This window comes from Lepeophtheirus salmonis, chromosome 5 (assembly GCF_016086655.4).
Source record: "Lepeophtheirus salmonis chromosome 5, UVic_Lsal_1.4, whole genome shotgun sequence".
In the NCBI taxonomy this organism is placed as follows: Eukaryota; Metazoa; Arthropoda; class Copepoda; order Siphonostomatoida; family Caligidae; genus Lepeophtheirus; species Lepeophtheirus salmonis.
The window spans coordinates 42,924,237-42,943,593 of record NC_052135.2 but is presented as its reverse complement, the minus strand read 5'-3'; the positions used below and the strand labels follow the sequence as shown (position 1 = coordinate 42,943,593).

At 33.3% G+C, this 19,357-nt stretch overlaps 2 protein-coding genes across 2 annotated transcripts in view; both read right to left on the bottom strand.

Moving 5' to 3' along the window:
- Positions 1–10,746: 10,746 nt before the first annotated feature.
- On the bottom strand, positions 10,747–13,242 carry LOC121119135 (uncharacterized). The gene has a single exon (XM_040713771.2). The coding sequence runs from the start codon at positions 13,240–13,242 to the stop codon at positions 11,137–11,139; it is 2,106 nt and encodes a 701-aa protein (XP_040569705.1). The 3' UTR covers positions 10,747–11,136.
- A 1,310-nt stretch (positions 13,243–14,552) lies between these two features.
- The window catches only part of LanA (laminin subunit alpha), a 28,109-nt gene continuing 23,304 nt past the window's right edge, over positions 14,553–19,357 (bottom strand). The window contains exons 26-29 of the mRNA XM_040712710.2: positions 16,661–16,884; positions 16,495–16,587; positions 14,972–15,952; positions 14,553–14,906 (exon numbers count right to left, since the gene is read on the bottom strand). Coding sequence (XP_040568644.1) covers positions 14,641–14,906; positions 14,972–15,952; positions 16,495–16,587; positions 16,661–16,884 — 1,564 coding nt within the window. The 3' untranslated portion in view covers positions 14,553–14,640. The remainder of the gene's footprint in view (positions 14,907–14,971; positions 15,953–16,494; positions 16,588–16,660; positions 16,885–19,357) is intronic.

Sequence of the window (19,357 nt, the reverse complement as noted above, 5' to 3'; positions counted from 1 at the left end):
GGTCCTTGTGCTCCCACAAGCATAAAGTTGGTATATAGTGTTTTTTTAACGGACCCTTTCAGCACTAAAAAACACCCAACTAAAAATGATCATAATAAGATATGATGATTCAATAAATTTCTAAAAAGTGTGTACACTTCATAGTTATTCAGTGTGAGCTAGAAATATCATTATTAACAAAGATTGACTTGTTATACTTTTTCCCCTGGGTCCAAAATATGTACCTACAATGTACATAATATGTAAATGATCCAGTCATTTATTTAGTGTCCTAAGTATACATTGTTCGAAATGCATGCAGAGCACAGTAATTTTTAACGTTCACAGCAATTATGCACTTCAGTACACTCGATTTCATTGTGACATAGTTATCAAATAACAAAAACATAATTTGTACTTAGTATTGTACATTCATACATTGTACAAACGTAAAAAACATAAATAGTTATTAATCACGTGATTAATGTGTTGTTAAAGTCAACGAATGGATAACATAAAGAAACAAGGAAAAGGGACCTAACTGATAGTTAACCGACACCGTGATTATTTTCCCCTGTTGGACTTTATTAATTAAAAATAGTAGGGATATTTGCACTGTTTTTAACAAGAGCTAATTCAAACTTAACCAGTTCAGAAATCAGAACACCAATCAAAATGAAATTTCATCTCTTAATCTTTCCTCCCAAAATGATAAAGAAAACAAAAATGAAAAATCATTTGGTATTAAGGCAAATTCTTATCAACCTTGAAATAATTATTCCTTAAATAGTTTAATAGGAATTGTTCACAGCTTAGCAAAAACCAAAGCTATAAACCAAGCGGAAAAAACGATCAATCAATTTTTTCAAATTAAGATACTATGGGAGTATGTTTTTGTTTAATAGTTGCAATGAGAGTGCCATGAATATTATTCTATGGCTAACAACACAGTTTCCATGAACTCACCTTTTTAATTGAATGGAACATGAGCGTTGTTTACTTATAATATTCGTTTGTAAACAAAACAACATAGACTGGTGCCATTTTGAAGCAAAATAATGAAACTCTCTGGAACATAATATTATTTAATAAAAAATGACATATACGTATGATTTTTGCATAGAGGGCGCTGTCAAAAAATTTCTGACCAATCGTAATTTTTAAACAACAAGCTCCACACTGTCACACAACATCGGGGATAATATATATTTTTTCTTTTGCTCATGTTTTATTAAGAAGTGGAATTTTACAAGGGGGAAAAATGGCATAGGCGTTACGTAGGGAAATGATAGAGTAACTTCATCTATTGTATCTCAAATAAAGAGACACCTAACGTTGAAAAAAAAATTCAACGTGGACAAAAAAATCTTTTCAAGACCATAGGAGCGTTATAGCTTTCACAAGAACTAATTCGAGATCAACCAATCAACATCAATAACACGAATCAGAGTACTAGAAAAATTGAGAGTTGACTTAATATATATATATATAGGAGATTTTGATGCCTTATTGTGCAAACTGAAGCAAAAAAAAATATTCTTTTTCATAAATGATACAAAATTTGGTATTATTTTTTAAAGCAATAGCGTCCTATTGCATGAGCAATGCGTCAGTAATATAGTTAAGTGTCTGTAATGACTCCCATTTTACAGTAATATCTTTACTTTTACAATCATTGTAATATTGAAGATGACATAGGGGGAAGAAAGGGAAAATCATTGAAGGGAGGTGAATAAATCACAAAAAAAGGTTTTATACCACTACATACAAAGATATGCTATTGTATTATTACATTTTTGTGGTGATGGTATTATCTAGAGGTCATTAAGCGGATCTTGACCCATGTGTGTACAATGTATCTGTTAAGCTTTATATATCTACATTAGACTGTTTCAAAACTACATTCCCAATGAGATTTTAAATGAAGAACGGAATTTTCTCATTATTTGGGTCAAACCTAGGTAATGTTTGTAGATAAATACTATTTATTTAATTTTGATATCAAACAGAGCGGATTGGATTTAAAGATTTTAACATTGTGAGATATGAAGAAGACATTGAGATGTTCTTGAGTCAATCATATTTATTTTATTTGCTGACCGATTATTATTAAAATGGAAAATCTTGTAAAAGATTTAACTAAAAATGTATTATTCATATTTTATAGATATCTGAATAGAATTTCACATAGAATTCAGTGGTCGGTAAACGTCCAACGTTATTGCACGAGCTGTCCCTTGTTTTATTTATTTGTTAACTGATAAAGAAAATTTTAAATTGAATAAAAGCTCTAGTTGAAACTGGATAGTTGTAATTTTATAACATATATAGGATATATACAGGCTTGTAAGTATTCTTCTATTTTAGTGTCCCGTTTAATTTTATTTCTTCATTCAGTGTTGATCGTTATGATATTTTTTCTGTTCCGTTCCGTTCCAGATTCTCATCATAAGGTAGTAGTACCATATACACTGTATGACAAAAATCGCAACTTTCATTTGGATAGTGTCAGTGAGGCTGTATTTGAGAACTAATTTTCAAGATTTTATGACACAATAATTCGATGAATATTAGCCTTGAAATGGGCCACAAATGACAAAAATTTGTTAATTCATTGTCGGGATGAAAGCCAAAAGACAAGGTATAGCCAATTGGATTTGCGTCCAACACAGCAAAAAGACAGGAAAAACTGGACCGTGTACAAGTCGAGAACCCCCTGGAATGGCCACTACTTCGCCATGGGGTCAATGAAGTTCTGACAGTTAACGAAACTAAGTTCCGAGTCTCTGCTACTATGCTGGAAATCGTGAACCAATAAAGAGGTATCCTCTTCCCGTCTGATGCCCCCGTATTGGTTCCTGAAAGGCCTGAAAATTGGGTTCAAGTAATACCAAGACATCGTCAAGGAGGTGGTTTTCCCCTGGGCGAAGTCCAACTATCCAGAAGGAAACTATGTATTCCAGTAGAACAATAATGCGACAGAGCAGAATTTATCATTTTTAGTTGCCCATTTACTTACACTAACGGCCAAATTAGGAGCCTCAGCCCAATGATGGAGAATTATTGAATTGGTCAAGTTCATATGTTCTAGTTTAAGGTTCAGCACCACTAGAAACCTTCATATTCGATAAGCTCCTTCAAAAAGTGCCCTCTCAGCCCCCCCCCCTGAGCCACTGTCACTAAATAGGTCTTCCAAGCGTTCGTCTTTGCCTTATCAGTTTTTTAAATACGATCTTAATAATGTTAAAAAAAATATAAACTTTGATTTCTCGAATTTTTTCTAAGTACTATTGGAACAGAACGCTTAAATCTCATTTTCAGAGTTCAACGTTAAAAAAAAAATCCGTTCCGTTCATAAGCCGGGATATATGAATGGTTCAAAAACACTAGTGTTGTACTTATTTAGAACTGAAGACTGCAGTCCCACTCAGTTTATCCTCGGTCCGGTGCAGTTTAGGCCTGTACATAAGTCCTAAAACTGATCAAGTCCGGTCCTTGATGATGTCACTCGACTTTATTTCTTCTATTTGAATCCGTTTTAGACAGAAAGTCTGATGGACTGAAACTGGCTCCAAGGACTGATAGTATTTGGATGGTACCAAATAAATAAGAATAACACTAAAGAACACATATGTAAATATTGGTTTCATATCTCCCAATTCAAAATCTTGAATCGAATGCACTCTGTCCATATCAACTTCTTATAAATATTACTTATCTACCTTAGCTTAAATTTACCCAAATAATGAGTAAATGTTGTCCTTCATCTTAAATTTGATTGTCATTGCAATTCTGAAACAGGCTAATGTATACATAGAGATAAATATATTATGTAGATATATGAATTGAATGGTTCATGGGTTACATTGTATGTTTCCTTTTGGCTTAATCCCTAATAATGAGTAAGTATATTCATTATACTGATAATTACCTCGTATTAAATTTCACATTTTAAAAAAAAAAAAAAATTATAAAATGTACTGGCAAAAAAATAATAGTAATTTATAATAATATCAAATGCTTTAACCTTCTATTGTTTATGACGTGGATTTTGAAAGTGTACAATACTAGGAGTTTGTTTTTAGACACGATTATATATATTCACATAATAATAACAATATGAACAATGTTTATTTTCTCGATGATTGTTGAAGCGTCCTTGGCATTCGTGTACAAAAAATCTATGTTGCACACGAATTAGCATCGACTATGAATATATGTAGGCTACAAATCCCCTTATCTACATAATTGAAATAGGGATTGTCATATTAGACAATTTTTTTTTTTGATCTCGGGATCGTGGGAGAATTTCGGTAAATCATGTCTACTTTAATGAAAGGTTGTTTTTTCGTATCAATAAATATAATAATAGATTAATAAACGATGTTAATAGCTTGTCACATAAGCATTCAGTCTTACATAAGTAGATAATATAGACAAATAAAATATTATATATATATCATACTAATTTTGAATAAAATATAATTTTTGCTTAAACATAAATATGTTAATTCTACTATATATTGTTGAAAAACAATCTTATAGACAGTATTAAGTATACCATATCCTATTTACACATGAAATAGGCCCATAAAAGCTTAAACAATCAACATTTGTATCTCTTAAATTAGTTCTAAGTATCAAGACAAATAAACCAAAAAAAAAATTATGACCCCAGAGATCAATAATTAATCAACGGCTTGTTGTTTTTCTATTTCGTGAATTTGCAAGTTACACTTCAGTTTTTTTTTTATTAAAAACAAAAAAGATTAATGCATCAATCATGTCAGAGCACAATCAAATAGGGTAGAAACACTTATAAAACATAGTTGTTATAAAAAATATGACGGATGTTGTATATATATGTATTAAACTATCCCCTTTCTGGGTTAATATTTTTTTAAACTTACATCTATTCTGCTAAAAACAATCAAATAACTGACTGACAAATTTTAGTGTATCTCAGGTCATTTTTGGATTGGTCTTATTAGATCTCTTGTACCTTCTCAAATATCATGCTATAAGTCAAAAATGGTATATAGCTTGTTTTTAATATTTTAAGAGCTCTTAGATGTGCTTCATGATTTGCAATCTCCCTGTGTCATCAAATAGAACATAGCAAAATTTAACCCTAGTTAAAGTGATAGTTTTTAAATAAAAAACGAAGGAATATAATTATTTTGTATACAACATAAAAACTACAAATCTTTGAGCAGATCTTATAAACCTTAAATTATAAAAGAAAGGTGCATATATTTTTGTATGATAAAACAAAAATATAGAGAACAATTTTTGAGCTCACAAAATCATAACTGGGGCATAACAAGAGGTCTAACAATAAGCAATTTTGACCTTGAAATATCATTTCTATAAATATTAAAATGCTTTAAACTACGCCAGAAATAACCTGAGTTACCTTGAAATTTGCCAAAGTAAGTTATTTTATTACATCTCGGGACACCTTTCTTTTTAGTCATAGTTAACTTGAATGATCCAACGTAAGGTACAAATGTAAGCCAAATAATAATATGTAGTTATTTGAAATAAACCAGTTTTTGCTCACATAATATATTAACGATTGAAATATCAAGTTATGTAACACTGACATTTAATATAATAATTATAATCTATCCATCTTTATAATGTCAGAGCTTTTAATAAATTGTGGTAAGCTATAACATAAAAGTAATCTGGGGAGTATATTTGCGAAAGTATAAATGTAACCAGTGAAGAAAATTGATCAACAAAATTTTTACATTACTATTGATTTTCCTTAAATATACAAAAATATTTCAACTTTGTAGCAATACATCTTTAACACAATGGGCTCAAGTTAGATTCACATTCGTTTCTAGAAATGAAAATATACATTATTACAATTCCTAGTTCAAATGGAGTAATTTTAATACTCTAATGTTGACTTATACCAATAATATGAAAGCAACATTCAAACTACTTCATTGGGTGAAGGAGGAAGAATTGAAATGATTCTTTTTATTTATTAATGTTCCTTTTATTCGTCAGATGGAGTTGATATGATTAAGTATAAGTAAATATATAGTATTACAATTACTCCATCTGACCTAGGATTCTTCTTAGAAGTTCATAAACATTTACATTAGGTATGTATGTATTATCCTTCTCTAAGAACGACTGGGGTGCAAACCTACGCACAATAAGTTCAAAAGAATAAATTCTCCCGAGCAGATTCTCCGTTGAACTATATCGTTCCATAAATGATTTAGTACTTTTTTGTGAAAAGTGTTCGTTAGATAAACTTTAGTAATCAAATTAATTACTTCTAAGACAATCAGAATGGTTTGGATTGATTTTTTCCGCGGAACATACGGATTAATGGATCTGAGTCCATTTATAATTCCATTGAATTAATATATTTTATGACATTGAGATATCCAAGATGCTCAGGGATCTCATCTCTTAAGATAAGGTTCCTGTGCCTTTCTCGAATGATGTCATCTCATTTAATGCAAGTGTAAGTCATTGTGCAGATTTCCTTTAACGTCCAAATCTGTTACTTCATCATCCATTGGTTCGACGCTCTAGATCTTTTATGGAATCATTGTATACTTCATAAGAACTTAAGATTAATCATACTGGAATAAAATGGACATTGAGCAACAAAGAGACTTGCCATCTTTCATACACAGCTCTTCTTTTAAAACCCCTTTCCTAATTCTACTCTATTTCTTGTTTTAATATTCTTACAAAAATCTTTAATTGATTTGAGTCCTTAAGTGTCATTGATGCACATAACAAACAAACAACTCATATCTATGGTACTGAATCCATTTATAAGCCTGTACTGTAATTCTAGTGACCATTATTTGGAATCTTTTCTGTCATTGAAAAAAGTAGAAGACGATCCTGGAACATGAATTTAATGTGATCCTCTTTTGTAGATATCTTTATCAGCAATGCCACAAAATATATTCAACTCTCTTATTACCTAAGAATATAGAATATACATAAATAGTTCATGGGAACTCTTACGTGATAAATATGCTAATTAATTAGCAGTGATCTTATAACTTTAGTAGACTTATATTGGAAAATATGAATTTTGTTTAATATATTTCAAAAGGTAGTGAGTCGGGAATCCTTTTCTGAATTAGAAAATCACTTGTCATGATATTTAAATATAATTCTCGTGAAGATTTAGAATCTCAAGGGCGTCCACATAATCATTATTATATAGAAGAAAAAAATTAGACCCCCAAAATCAATCTAAGGATCTTTTTTTTTCTTTTTTTTTTAAGGTTCATTAAGTAATTTTATCATTTATTTTATTCAAAAAAAAGGTCATTGGTCAAAAATATAATTTTGCGGATTCCCCTGAATCTTAACATCAATATTCAATAAATAAATTACGAATTACATTAAATACTTACGACTGGAAGAAACTGTATATTAGAAAAATTATTTCAGCATTCATTGAAGCTTAATAATATATCCTTGACAATTGTAAAGCATATTTAATGACATTAACAATTAAAATTATTTTTTATTGATCAATTGTAAATAATGGTGTAATGCAAATATGTATTTATTTATGTGCTTCATTGATTGAATTTTATATTTTTATTTAATCTTAATTGTTTAGCATGATAATATATTTGATAATTGATTAATTTACTACAATTTACACTTATTACAATTAAATACTTATAAATATATAAGTATGTAGTAAAGACGTAAGATTTTTGTTGACTACTCTCACTGTCCAAAGATCTATTCATTAGTGTATTTACATTGAAATCCATCGATATGGTCTTTAATTCTTCATTCCAGAATTCTGAAATAGTTATAAAGCATCAAAGTCTTAAAAAACTCAGTTTAGTGCTTACTTTTCTTTGTGTGTACGTTATGTTATTCAATATTTCCATAAATTAAAAATTATTCAAGAAAATCTTGGGAATCTTGTCCAATATGAATAGTCCATCGTGTCTAATGATATTGTAAATAATAACGAATAATTAAGTGATTAGCACTCCTTCCATTGGAACCAACGTCATGTTTGCTAATTTTTCTTTTTTCTTATTATATCTTATATAGGTGATAGATATTATATCAGTTTAAAAGAATCTTGCCATTTTTCCCCGACCTTATAAAAAATATAATATTTGCGTGATGTAATCTAGGACCAAACTTTAATGGGTTTAGGACTGAAATGGAACAGATTGAGACTGAACTGGACAAGACAGCAATATTCAGTCTTAAATAAGGACCGACACAACACTATTCATTATTATTGTATAAATTATAAAAATAAGAAGAAACATTTTTTTCATATTTTCTTCGATAGATTGGTTTTATGTTGTAGTACCGCATATATAAATGAAACGACTCTGAAAGTTTCTCTCTGTATATTTTTTCTTTTCTTATAAAATAAGGCAAAAAAATGTATTTATGGCAAATTAAAATAAGGAAATAACATATATACTCACATATGGGGGTATATATACTCGTAGATAGATATAGACGATTTGTGACATGGAAATGATGAACGATGTTTTCAATTTTTTTTTTTTTTTTTTTTTTTTTTTTTTTTTTTTGTAAAATTACAAAAGGACATTTCTAACTTATATATTGAAATAATATACAAGATTTCAATATTTTTTTTGAATTCACATACAAACACTTTTTTTATACTATGAAAAGAAAAAAAGATTATGGATAATAAAAAAAAAATGAAACAATGCAAATAATTTTTTTGTTTTCTTGCTTGTCAAAGTCATACACACTCACAGAAATATCACAGTATTTTAATATTTTTTTATCATTTTTATTATATATATATTTATAAATATATATAAAAATTTCTTCCTGAATGAAATATTGTTTTGTTTCTCTATTAATCAATTAATTATATGAATATTACTTCTTTTAAGACTTTTTTTACTTAAAAGAGTTAAACGTTAGAGTTCTTTTTATCCTTTTATGAAAACATTTGAGACAGAGCTCGTTTGAGAATGGAATGTAGTCCTTCTGAACTTGGATCTTGACCTAAGCGTGGTGAAACGTGTGTTGATGATAGCCCTCCTGAGTTTGGATTTCGTTTATCTCTAACTCCTCCGTTCACAGGAACAAAACCTCCAAACTCTGCCTCAGGAAACTCAAATTGGGAATCCCTTTCTGTACGAAAGGATCTACCACTACCTTCCCTTCGAAAGCCAATATTGGGTTCATCCGCTAAAAACGTAAAAAATCCTTGATTTGTTGTTTCAGAAGGAAAAGGACCAAAGGAACGGGGTTGTTCCACAGGACTAGGTCTTGTTTGGAATCGGGGATTTGAGGAGAAGCCTCTAGGAGGTTGATCTAAGGGCGGTGAATGTTGAAATTGAGGTCGTTGAATGTTGAAAAATGATGTGGACTGTGAATTTGGATCATGGACAACTGTGCTGCTCACGTCAAAGCCTTGATGCTTTCCTGTGTGTAAGAGTTGGGGTTGTTGAACATTATTGGGTCTGTTTACTGTTACATCTACTGGTAAATGTGGAATTGCTGTAAAAGCTGAAGGAGCAGATTGGAAGGATTGAAAGTTACGCTTTGGAGGGATTTCCCGAGGATGTTCTTCCTCTACTCTTGAAAATTGAGCAAAGTTTCGATGAGGGGCAGAAGGATGGGGTACTTCCTTCTCTGTTTCATCCCCCGAGAATTGAGCAAAATTCTGTGTAGGAGCAGACGACAGAGGAAGTACTTCCTGGTTGTGCTCATCTCTTGAGAATTGAGCAAAGTTTCGTTCAGGAGCATCTGACGGAGGAGGTACTTCCTGGTTGTGCTCTTCTCTTGAGAATTGAGCAAAGTTTCGTTCAGGAGTAGATAACGGAGTATGTATTTCCTGGTTGTGCTCATCTCTTGAAAATTGAGCAAAGTTCTGTTGAGGAGCAAATGGTTGAGGTACTTCCAGAGTTTGCTCATCTCTTGAAAATTGACCAAAGTTCCGTTGAGAAACAGATGACGGTGAAGGTACTTCCTGCTTGTGCTCATCTCTTGAGAAATGAGCAAAGTTCCGTTGAAAAGGAGGTTGGGAAGGTACTTCATCGGTGGGCTCATTTTTTACAAATTGAGCAAAGTTCCTTTGCGGAGCAGATTCAGGAGGTACTTCTTGGATATGCCCATCTCTTGAGAATTGAGCAAAATTCCGATGAGGGGGAGGTGAAACCTCCTTTTTATCCCCTCTCGGGAACTGAGGAAAGTTTCTAAAGGCTGTAAAAGGTGTCATCCTGGAAGATTGAGGAGGAAGTGTGGGCTTAACAAATTTTGGAACTTCTTCACGGACCTCTTCAACTACAGGTCTTGGAGAAGTTGATTCAATGCGTGGTGGTCTCTGCTGTGGTGTTGTTCGACTTGGTTGTCCTACTTCTTCTTGATTTTTTTCTTCTGTCCTATCTGCTCCTCCTCTGAATCGATGACGTGATCGTAGTCTTTTTGGAGAAGTGGTGCTTAAAGTTTGTGATGGTCTTTCATGAACAACCCTTTGCCGTAAGTTTTTCTCTCTTGGGGCTTCTACAGACTCTTGATCTCTTATCCGTTGGCGATGATAAGTCTGTCTATGTCGAAGTTGAGGATTCTCATTTGATGTCTTCTGATGAGAAAACCTTGATCTCGTTGTTTGAAATGAGGGTGCTTTTGTTCTGTGAGAGAAACGAGATCTTGTGGGTGGAGGACTGCTCGATAGTGTAGGAGCAGCACTTGGAGGTATACTAAGAGTTGTGGTTGTAGTTCTAGGGACTCGTGAAGTTATTCTTGTTGTGGTCGTGGTAATGGGAATGGAAGTTGTTACTATTGTTGTAGGTCGTTGAAATGATGCTGGAGTAGTTGTTTCCACACTAGGTTCAAAATTAGGAAAGCGAGTTTTCGATGTAGTTGTTCTTGGTCGAAGAGGAGGTCGAATGGTTTTTGGTGGTAAAGGTATGTTAGGACGAGCTGTTGGCTTGGATGATCTATTTGGAACTGAAATTGTTTGAGGAGCTGTAGTGGTTCTTGTTGTTGTAGCTTCAAAAACAATGGCAGGAGGAGGAATACGACCACGATTTGGAATGTTCTTTGAAGATTCATCATCATCAACATACTCGTACTCATAGTAATAAACATACTCAAATGGACCTTCGTCGTTTTCTGCACCAGGAGGAATTCTTATTTCAGTTTCAATAGGGGACGTCGAGAATTAGAAGGGGAATGAGGTACTGCTGGTTGAGCAATAAATCTAGGTGTCTCAGGAGTATTTTCTGTTGGTCTGGGTTTATGTGTTGGTGATAAAAAGTTTTGAATTGGTGGTCTTTGTGGACGAGTAGAAAAGAACCGACGAGGAGTTGTTGATGTTCTTGTAGTTGTAGTTGTAGTTGTCGTCGTTGTTGTGGTGGTGGTAGTCGTGGTTGCTGTGGTAGTAGTAGTCGTCGTTGTCGTGGTAGTAGCAGTAGTCGTTGTTGTGATAGTGGTTGTTCTTGTAGTGGTGGGTGGAGGCTTAGGAAATCCCCGGGGTCTTCCACGAGATCTTAATCTTTTTTTTCCTTCATTAGTTTTACGATTTGTGAACTGTTTGATGAAGTCGTCAAAGTCACTTTTAAACTCTTCACTCTCTTCTTCAGATAAAAGATCACTCAAATCAGGCTGTTTGCTTCCCCTTCTTCCACTAGAGAAGGATGACGAAGCTTTGGAGGCAAGGAGACTCTTTATCATCTCTTCTCCAAGCTCTTCTAAATGACGATCATTATCATCATCTTGAAATGATCTAGGAAAAGATGAAAAACTAGGATTTGTTGAAGTTTTATGAGACGTGATCTCAGGTATTTCAGTTGTACTTTTAGTAGGTCTAAATTTTGAGCGTCTTGATCCTGGACGCCTATTTCTAAATTTGAAACGACGATTTCCGGATCTATCTGAGGGCCCATTAGCCTTAGTCGTTGCTCTTGTCGTTGTTTGTGGATGAGGTGCCTCCGTAATCTCTTCAATAATAATATTCTCCTGCACATCTCCGTCTTTCTCCAATATTTTAGGATTAATATGCTCAAAAGCAACCGGACTAATGTTTTCCAAATTACCTACAGGGATAACTCGAGGAATAAAACGAGATGTATACTTGTTTCGTCGGTGAGAAGGGATTTCACGGAAATTCGATTGTAATCTTTCTTCTTCTTCTTGAGGTAAATTTTCTTCTTCTTCTTGTGGCGCATTTTCTTCTTCCTCGGGATAAGAGGGTCTAGAGGACTTTCCATTAGGCCTCTTGTTACGTCGACCTTTATTTGGACGAGAAGGCAGACCACCTTCTGTAATAATCCCAAGCGCATCAGCAAATTCTGGTTTCAATATACTTTGCACCTTGGGATTAGTGAGGAGTTCAATGAACTTGGCGAATTGTTGAACGTCGATATCTCCATTATCTTCTCCTCTTCCACCTCTATTTCCACCCCTTCCATTCTGTGAAGATCTTAATGGACTGTTTCTATTTATTTGAGGAGGGGGTTGTGAATTTCTCTTGGGTTTGTAAGTATCCTCACAGCCAGGAACATTTTCAGGCTTATCACATTTAGCTGTTTCACTATTAAAAACGAGACCTGATACACAACCAGCCTCATTGGGTTTAATTCCATTGAGACAAACGTAGTAAAGCCTACAGGATGTAGGATGCGGAAGAGCTGGGTGAATTCCTAATTTTCCTCCAGGGCAACTGAAACCGTTCGAAAGAGACTCTCCTTTCCTACTATCATTAGAATCTGTGGGTTGATGATTTTTCCTTCGTTGCTGATGCTTAGGTTCAGCAGGACTATTCTCAGAGGAACAACCTTTGCGCCCAGACTCTCTTGCCCAGACACAGGTCCCCAAATCAGGATCGAAATGAAGTCCGTTAGCGCAGACTTGAAGGGATCCCACTCCCTTGAGACAAGAATAAAACTTTTCACACTCAGAAGGATTAGGACTCGGGTATACTCCATTCTGCCTTGGACAGTAACCGTCCCCTGGTTTAGGTTTTTGTAATTTAGGCTTTCCTCTACACTTGTGTTTCGTGTTTTGTTTATGATCACAAGGATCCTCGGATGTAACCTTATCTGGATCAAAGACGAGTCCATCCTCGCAGAGTTTCCGAGTTAGGGCCCCATTTCTGCACTTAAAGTACCGATCACATTGTTCAGGATGTTCAAAAATTCCATTAGGCTTAGGACACTCGAAATCTATTTTTTGAGAGAAGGAAATCCCAGAAAAGGATAAAATAATAACCAACAAAATACACTGAAGCACAGTCATTTTTATGAACAAATTTGATTACTAGTTGTTGTTTTTTTTCTTCTTTTTTTCTATTAGAAATAAAAAGATAATTATATGCTCATGGTGCACCACACTAAATTCAACTAAAGAAAACCAATGATTTTTTTCAAGACACTTTTGTGCCCCAAGGCCGTTGGGTGTTGACTGCCTTTAATTCCTTTAAGATGAGAGAGGCAACCATTCCATCATTAAAAAATATTTATAATAAACCAAAGAGCCTTAAAGAAGGAAAAAAACCCGCTAAAGCGCAATTCCCTTTTCCCACACGCCTAACAGACGGAAATATGACCTCGTAAGCACGCCGGTTGAGTCCACGGAGGGAGTGAAAAACCAACTGCACTCACATGCGTCCGTATTATATTTACACTGGCATGATATATATATATAATATTTTTTGAAATACACACGTAAGCCAAAATTAATTTTAAGTTAATTACTAATTAATAACGTCAAATTTACTTTTCAAATATTTGGCAATAAATTTAGAAAGATCTCAAAAGGCTCCTACATTTAATTATCTGGTATATATATGTAAATGATCTTATCGAACGAAATCTCGAAAATACACTCATAGTTTAAAGTAAAACTATATAATCTTCCTTCTAAGGTCTCATGATCTCTTCTTCATTTAAATAAACACTCGGAATTATATTCCCATATTATGTTGTTGTTTTTTTTATGGAAAAAGAACAGAAGTTCCTTTAAAAAACGGTACAACTCTATTCTACGGTTGCTAAGTATAACAAAAAGAGAGTAGAGAAGGTTCAGAGAGTCTTATATACAATGTTCCGATTATATTTTTTTTTTAAATGAAAATTTTTCTTAACCTTATCTTTTTTTATGTTAGGATCCCTAATGACCCATATTTGATTTCAAATTTTAATGGTTTCATAATTATTGACTTAATATTACCATTATAAAAATTATAACAATGGTTAATTGCTTCATTAGTGACCTAACCTGCTATTGACTCCTATATGATGGGAAAATGAAACTAGACAAGTATAATCCAATGACAACTATATATATAGTAATCATTGCATAGTCTTACCTAATCTTTTCAAAGAATGAATAAGAAATAATTTCTTGTTATTTTTTGCAATAGGATTTGCTCCGAGACATAGTACTGCCAATATTATTGGACATAAGAGGGAAATGACAAGGCAATATAGAAATACATGACCCGTTAACGTAATTGGTATTACCAAAAAGTCAACAACAAAAGAAAAGTTAAAGACATTTATGTACACTTTTTATGAAATTTAGGATGAATTAATCAAATATACAAATGAGTTTTTACCCTGTCTTTATTATTATTACTTTTGTCACATATCATAAAGGCACTTGTTGTAATTTCAATAATGAAATTGTGTTTTTTTAAATTAATGAACAGGAATTGAGACTGATATCTCCACTCGTCATTTCTGGCTCAATTTCCAATGGTTTGCTCTCAATAACAATATTCCTCATACATCCTACGTAGTCATGCTGCGTTGAAAGACCTCTTAGTCTTCTCTTCTTGGGATGTCCACCTATATATAAACCGTGGTTAGTGTCCGTAGATGATACTCCAGGAACTCCGATGGCTGCTGGAGAAAATATTCCATCGACAGAGACTGTGACAACGTTTTTCGCTTTTACAGCTAGAAATTTGGTAATGAAATAATTATATTAATTACATAATTAATGCTGAGATTGATATTTGTACCTTGAATACGATGCCACTTTCCATCACAGAGACTGAAAGTTGTTTTGGGTTTAAAGCTACTAAAAATAGGCCCTCTTCCATTATCTGCGGTGAATTGTATTGCTCCGTCAATCATCTGGAGAATGAGATAGTCCTTCCTACCCTGGATAGCTAAGAGTATACCAGAGATATTTCGAGGCTTAATGTCCATGTTAATATCAAAGTCCATTCCAACACGATACCTAGGTTGAACAAGAATATGCCCTCCCTTGGATCCAAAGAAACTTCCTTGCTCAACCATATCAGAGCAAGCAATCACGCCATTACTGTTATTCTTACTCCATTTTCCGATTCGTTTTCGCCTGTGAATAAATTCTCTAAGACATCCCACAAATCCAGTTGTAACCCTCATTAAGTTTCTTTGTACAGGCAACTCTTCTCTGAGTTCTTGTTTGATACCGCCCAGGAAAAGTTCTGGAATTACATCCAAGTTTTGAGTATCTCCCTCTGATATCTTTTCGCCCATCAAAAGACCATTCACATAGAGCTTTCCTCTATTTCCATGACGTTTAAATTCAACATGATGCCATCGACCGTCATTAAACATGTCATTTGTTTGAATGTAAGTTGAACCAGAGCCACAATTAAAACCATACACAATTTTGCCCTTCTTCATAAACAAGGCAATAAAATCAATATTTCGCTCATTGGCAGTATAGAGAATAACTCCATTTTCCTTTGTCGTTCGTAGATCAATTTTAAACTCGGACCGCTTCTTAATCTTAAGTTTACGATTAAACTCCAAGTAGGACTCTTTCTTTGTTCCAAAGCGCATTCCCGATCTAATGGTGAGATTCGTATCTATTGAGGAAGATATAGGCAAAGCACATTCTCCAAAAGTCAGTGGAGGCTCCTCTGGAATAGATTCTTTAAATCCCCAATCCATATCTGAATCCATTCCAGCCTCGTCCTCCTCGTCATCCTCATTTTCATTTAAATCAGCTGTTTAGAAAAATAAAAATTAAACAAGTAACCATGAAAAAGATCTTTACAGTTCCATAATCTATTCTAGCAGTACTTGACACATTGTTCATGAATATGTCATTAGTTTTTTCGAATCAAATATGTTATTCGAGATTTTTTTGATAAGAAAGTTATTTTACACTTTTTATAGGTTTGTGCCAAATTTTTAGTATGAAAAAAATGAGTAATACACATAAAAAAATAAATTATCTTGCAAAATTTAAGGTTGATTTGAAATTATGTCTTTATATTTTATAGGGGATCATCAAATTCCGAGATAATGCCATTTAAAGGTTAAATAGCCACATTACTTAAGAGTTTTGTTTGAAAAGGAACAACTCCGATTTTTCAAATTGTTTTGACACTTAATGAATTTATTTGTAGCGTAAATCATTGTTGTCTCATCTACAAAGAGTATTGGATTTTTTTTTAAATAAAGGTATATTTCAGCAGCAATGTCGATTTAAATAGAGGGTGAAATTTCTTTACGTTCAGTGATGAAATTTTTCAAAACTACTCACTTGATGCATTATCCAATGTTGCTGTTGATTTTTCTTTTATAATCTCGTCCGTCTCAGGTTCAACCTTTTCAGTTTCAACTATTTTACTCGGAGCTAACAGAGAAATAATAAATTCAATCATTCAAAGAATGGATTATCAAAAAAATCATAAAATATAAATCATTACCACTTTCAATAACGCATTCACCAAGTAACATTCCAGTATGGAACTCTAAGTCGTTGAAATGATATAAATTATTATCCATAACGACATCACGGATGCATCCGATAAAGGGAGCATTGTTTGCTATTGATCCCGGCATTGGAGAGGAAGAGTCAGGGATTCCACCGAAGAAAACATTATAGCGTTTGTCAAGTAAAGGAACTTCACTTTCATTTTCAATTGAAATGCTAATAAATGAATAAGAATGTTATTGCGTCTTGTTGGTAGTAGTATGTATATTGTATATATGTGAAAAATAAACATTAACGAAATTATAAACGAATAATTAGAAAAATAGAAATTTAACAGATTTTCTGTCTTTTTTTTTTATTTCATATATTATGTACACTTGTCCTCAAAATTATTCATACCCTGTTAATTTTTGAGATAGAACTAATGCGTTTTTATCAAGTTTTTTTATGAATTATATGTGACCAAGAAGTGATGAATGAAAACTATACACAATTCAAGGAACTTTTGATTTCATGGGCATTTTATTGATGGATAACTAAAAAAATACTATGTTCCTATTTATTCATACCCTATCCCCGTATATGTTTTAATAGTCAATAGACTTTGTTTTTCATTACTGCTTCTAGACGATTTTTGTACGATTCCACAAGCTTCCTGCATGTGTCCAGTGGAATGTTGGCCACTCTTCCATAGCAAAGGCCTTGAGCTGGGTTAGGTTGGTCTGTTTCCTAGACACAACTATTGTTTTCAAGTCTCGATAGGATTCAAGTCTGAACTTTGACTCGACCATACTAAAATGTTGATATTGTTATCTTTGATCCATTTCTTCACCACCTCAGTATTATGTTTTGGATCACTACCCTGCTGGTACGTACTAGTGGTAAAGTTGGAGTTTTTCACTAGACTCCTTCAACTTTTCATCATTGATCTTGATGTAATCCTCCTTCTTCATGATTCCTTGGACTATGACAAGGTTCCCTGTGCCACTGGAAGCAAAGCATTATGCAACCACCACCATGTTTCATAGTGGTGACAGCGTTTTTCGTCGTGTATGCTTCTCCTTTCTTCCTCCAGACATACTGAACATCCACATCTCAAGACGGCAAGAACCCAAAGCTGGGATCTTGCTTCAGATGACCTCTAGCAGAGGCCACGTGAGCGTTTATATGTTTTTTCCTGCACATTGGTGTCTTCCGTGGCATATGTTCATGAAGACCTCATCTGTGCAAGACTCACTCGATGGTACACCGAGACACATTCGTTCCTGCCTAGTCAAATGTTTCGATTAGAGTCTTAACTGTCATCTTGGGGTTCTTTTTAACCTCTCGGCATAATTTTCTGGAAAGTTTGGGGGACACTTTACGCTTCCTTCCATGCCCGCTGATGTATTTAATAGACTTGAACCTCCTGTGCTTGCTAATTAAGCTCTGGACGGTCGCTAAAGGAACATCATACTACTTTGGAATGGCCTTGTAACCTTTGTCTTGACTGTAGGCGTAAACAAGACGCTGAAGCAGGTCCTCACTGAGGTCCTTCATATTGACCATGATGACCAAAAATTGAGTGTGACGATATGAATATCACAATATGTAAACTCTTCTGGAAAGATACGATTTCTTACCTTGTTTAACATTTGGTCATCAGAAGAGGTATTTATTCTATTAAAATATCTTGGAAGATCTTTAAAACAAATATAAACACGTTAGATACATTTTCATTCACATTATTGTCACGGGTATGAATAATTTTGAAGATCACATTTTTTTCCATCAATAAAATATCCATGAAATCAAAAGTTCCTTGAATTGTGTATTGACATCATTCTTTCACTTGTTGGTACATATAATTAATAATTAAACTTGAAAAAAGTGTGATATTTTTCATCACAAAAATGAAAAATAACAAAAATTAAAAGGGGCATGAATAATTTTGAGTAAAAATTTATGTAAATGCTGTATAGAAGTTGTAACTTGTATACAGCATGTATACAAGTTACTGAATTATAATTAATATATTAATAATTTATTATTTGGTTCACCTGCACAACCCATAGGTCGGGCAGGGCCGTTGCCATGGGCGTGTTGGGGACACACACCCCTTGCAGTTTTTTAAGGGTGCTACTCGAAAATATATGATATCAATTGCAACATATGATAAAATTACAACTATATAAATTTTATATATTGATCCAAAATATTCCGAGTAAAATAAACATGACAACTCATTTGCATGTTGTATGTTCTATTACTATTAGGCACTTAACTGCCCAAAAATAAGCAATGAATTAACATCACAACACATCATTCAACTTTTTTTTGCAAGTTCATTTATTTTTCTTATTATTTATTATAAAGTAGAGTCTGGTTTAATATTTTGAAAATTCAGACGGATTAGCGAGTATTTAGAATTATAATATTTTTTTTATATTGATATACAAATGTCATCTATCAAACTTGGCAACATACGAATGTGATTTAGACAATCTTCACATTGCGAATTAATCTAATGGAAACTTTTACAAAATTGTAAATCTTATATCTCGACTTTGTACGACGATGAAACACTTGTTAAAAACAGGCGAGGCAATTTTTCCCCTATATGTCAAGTCAATCCCAGAACGCAATTATAGTAGATGATAGGCATCTTGGTTACTGAGGTACGAAGGATGATTATGAACAAGATTAATGG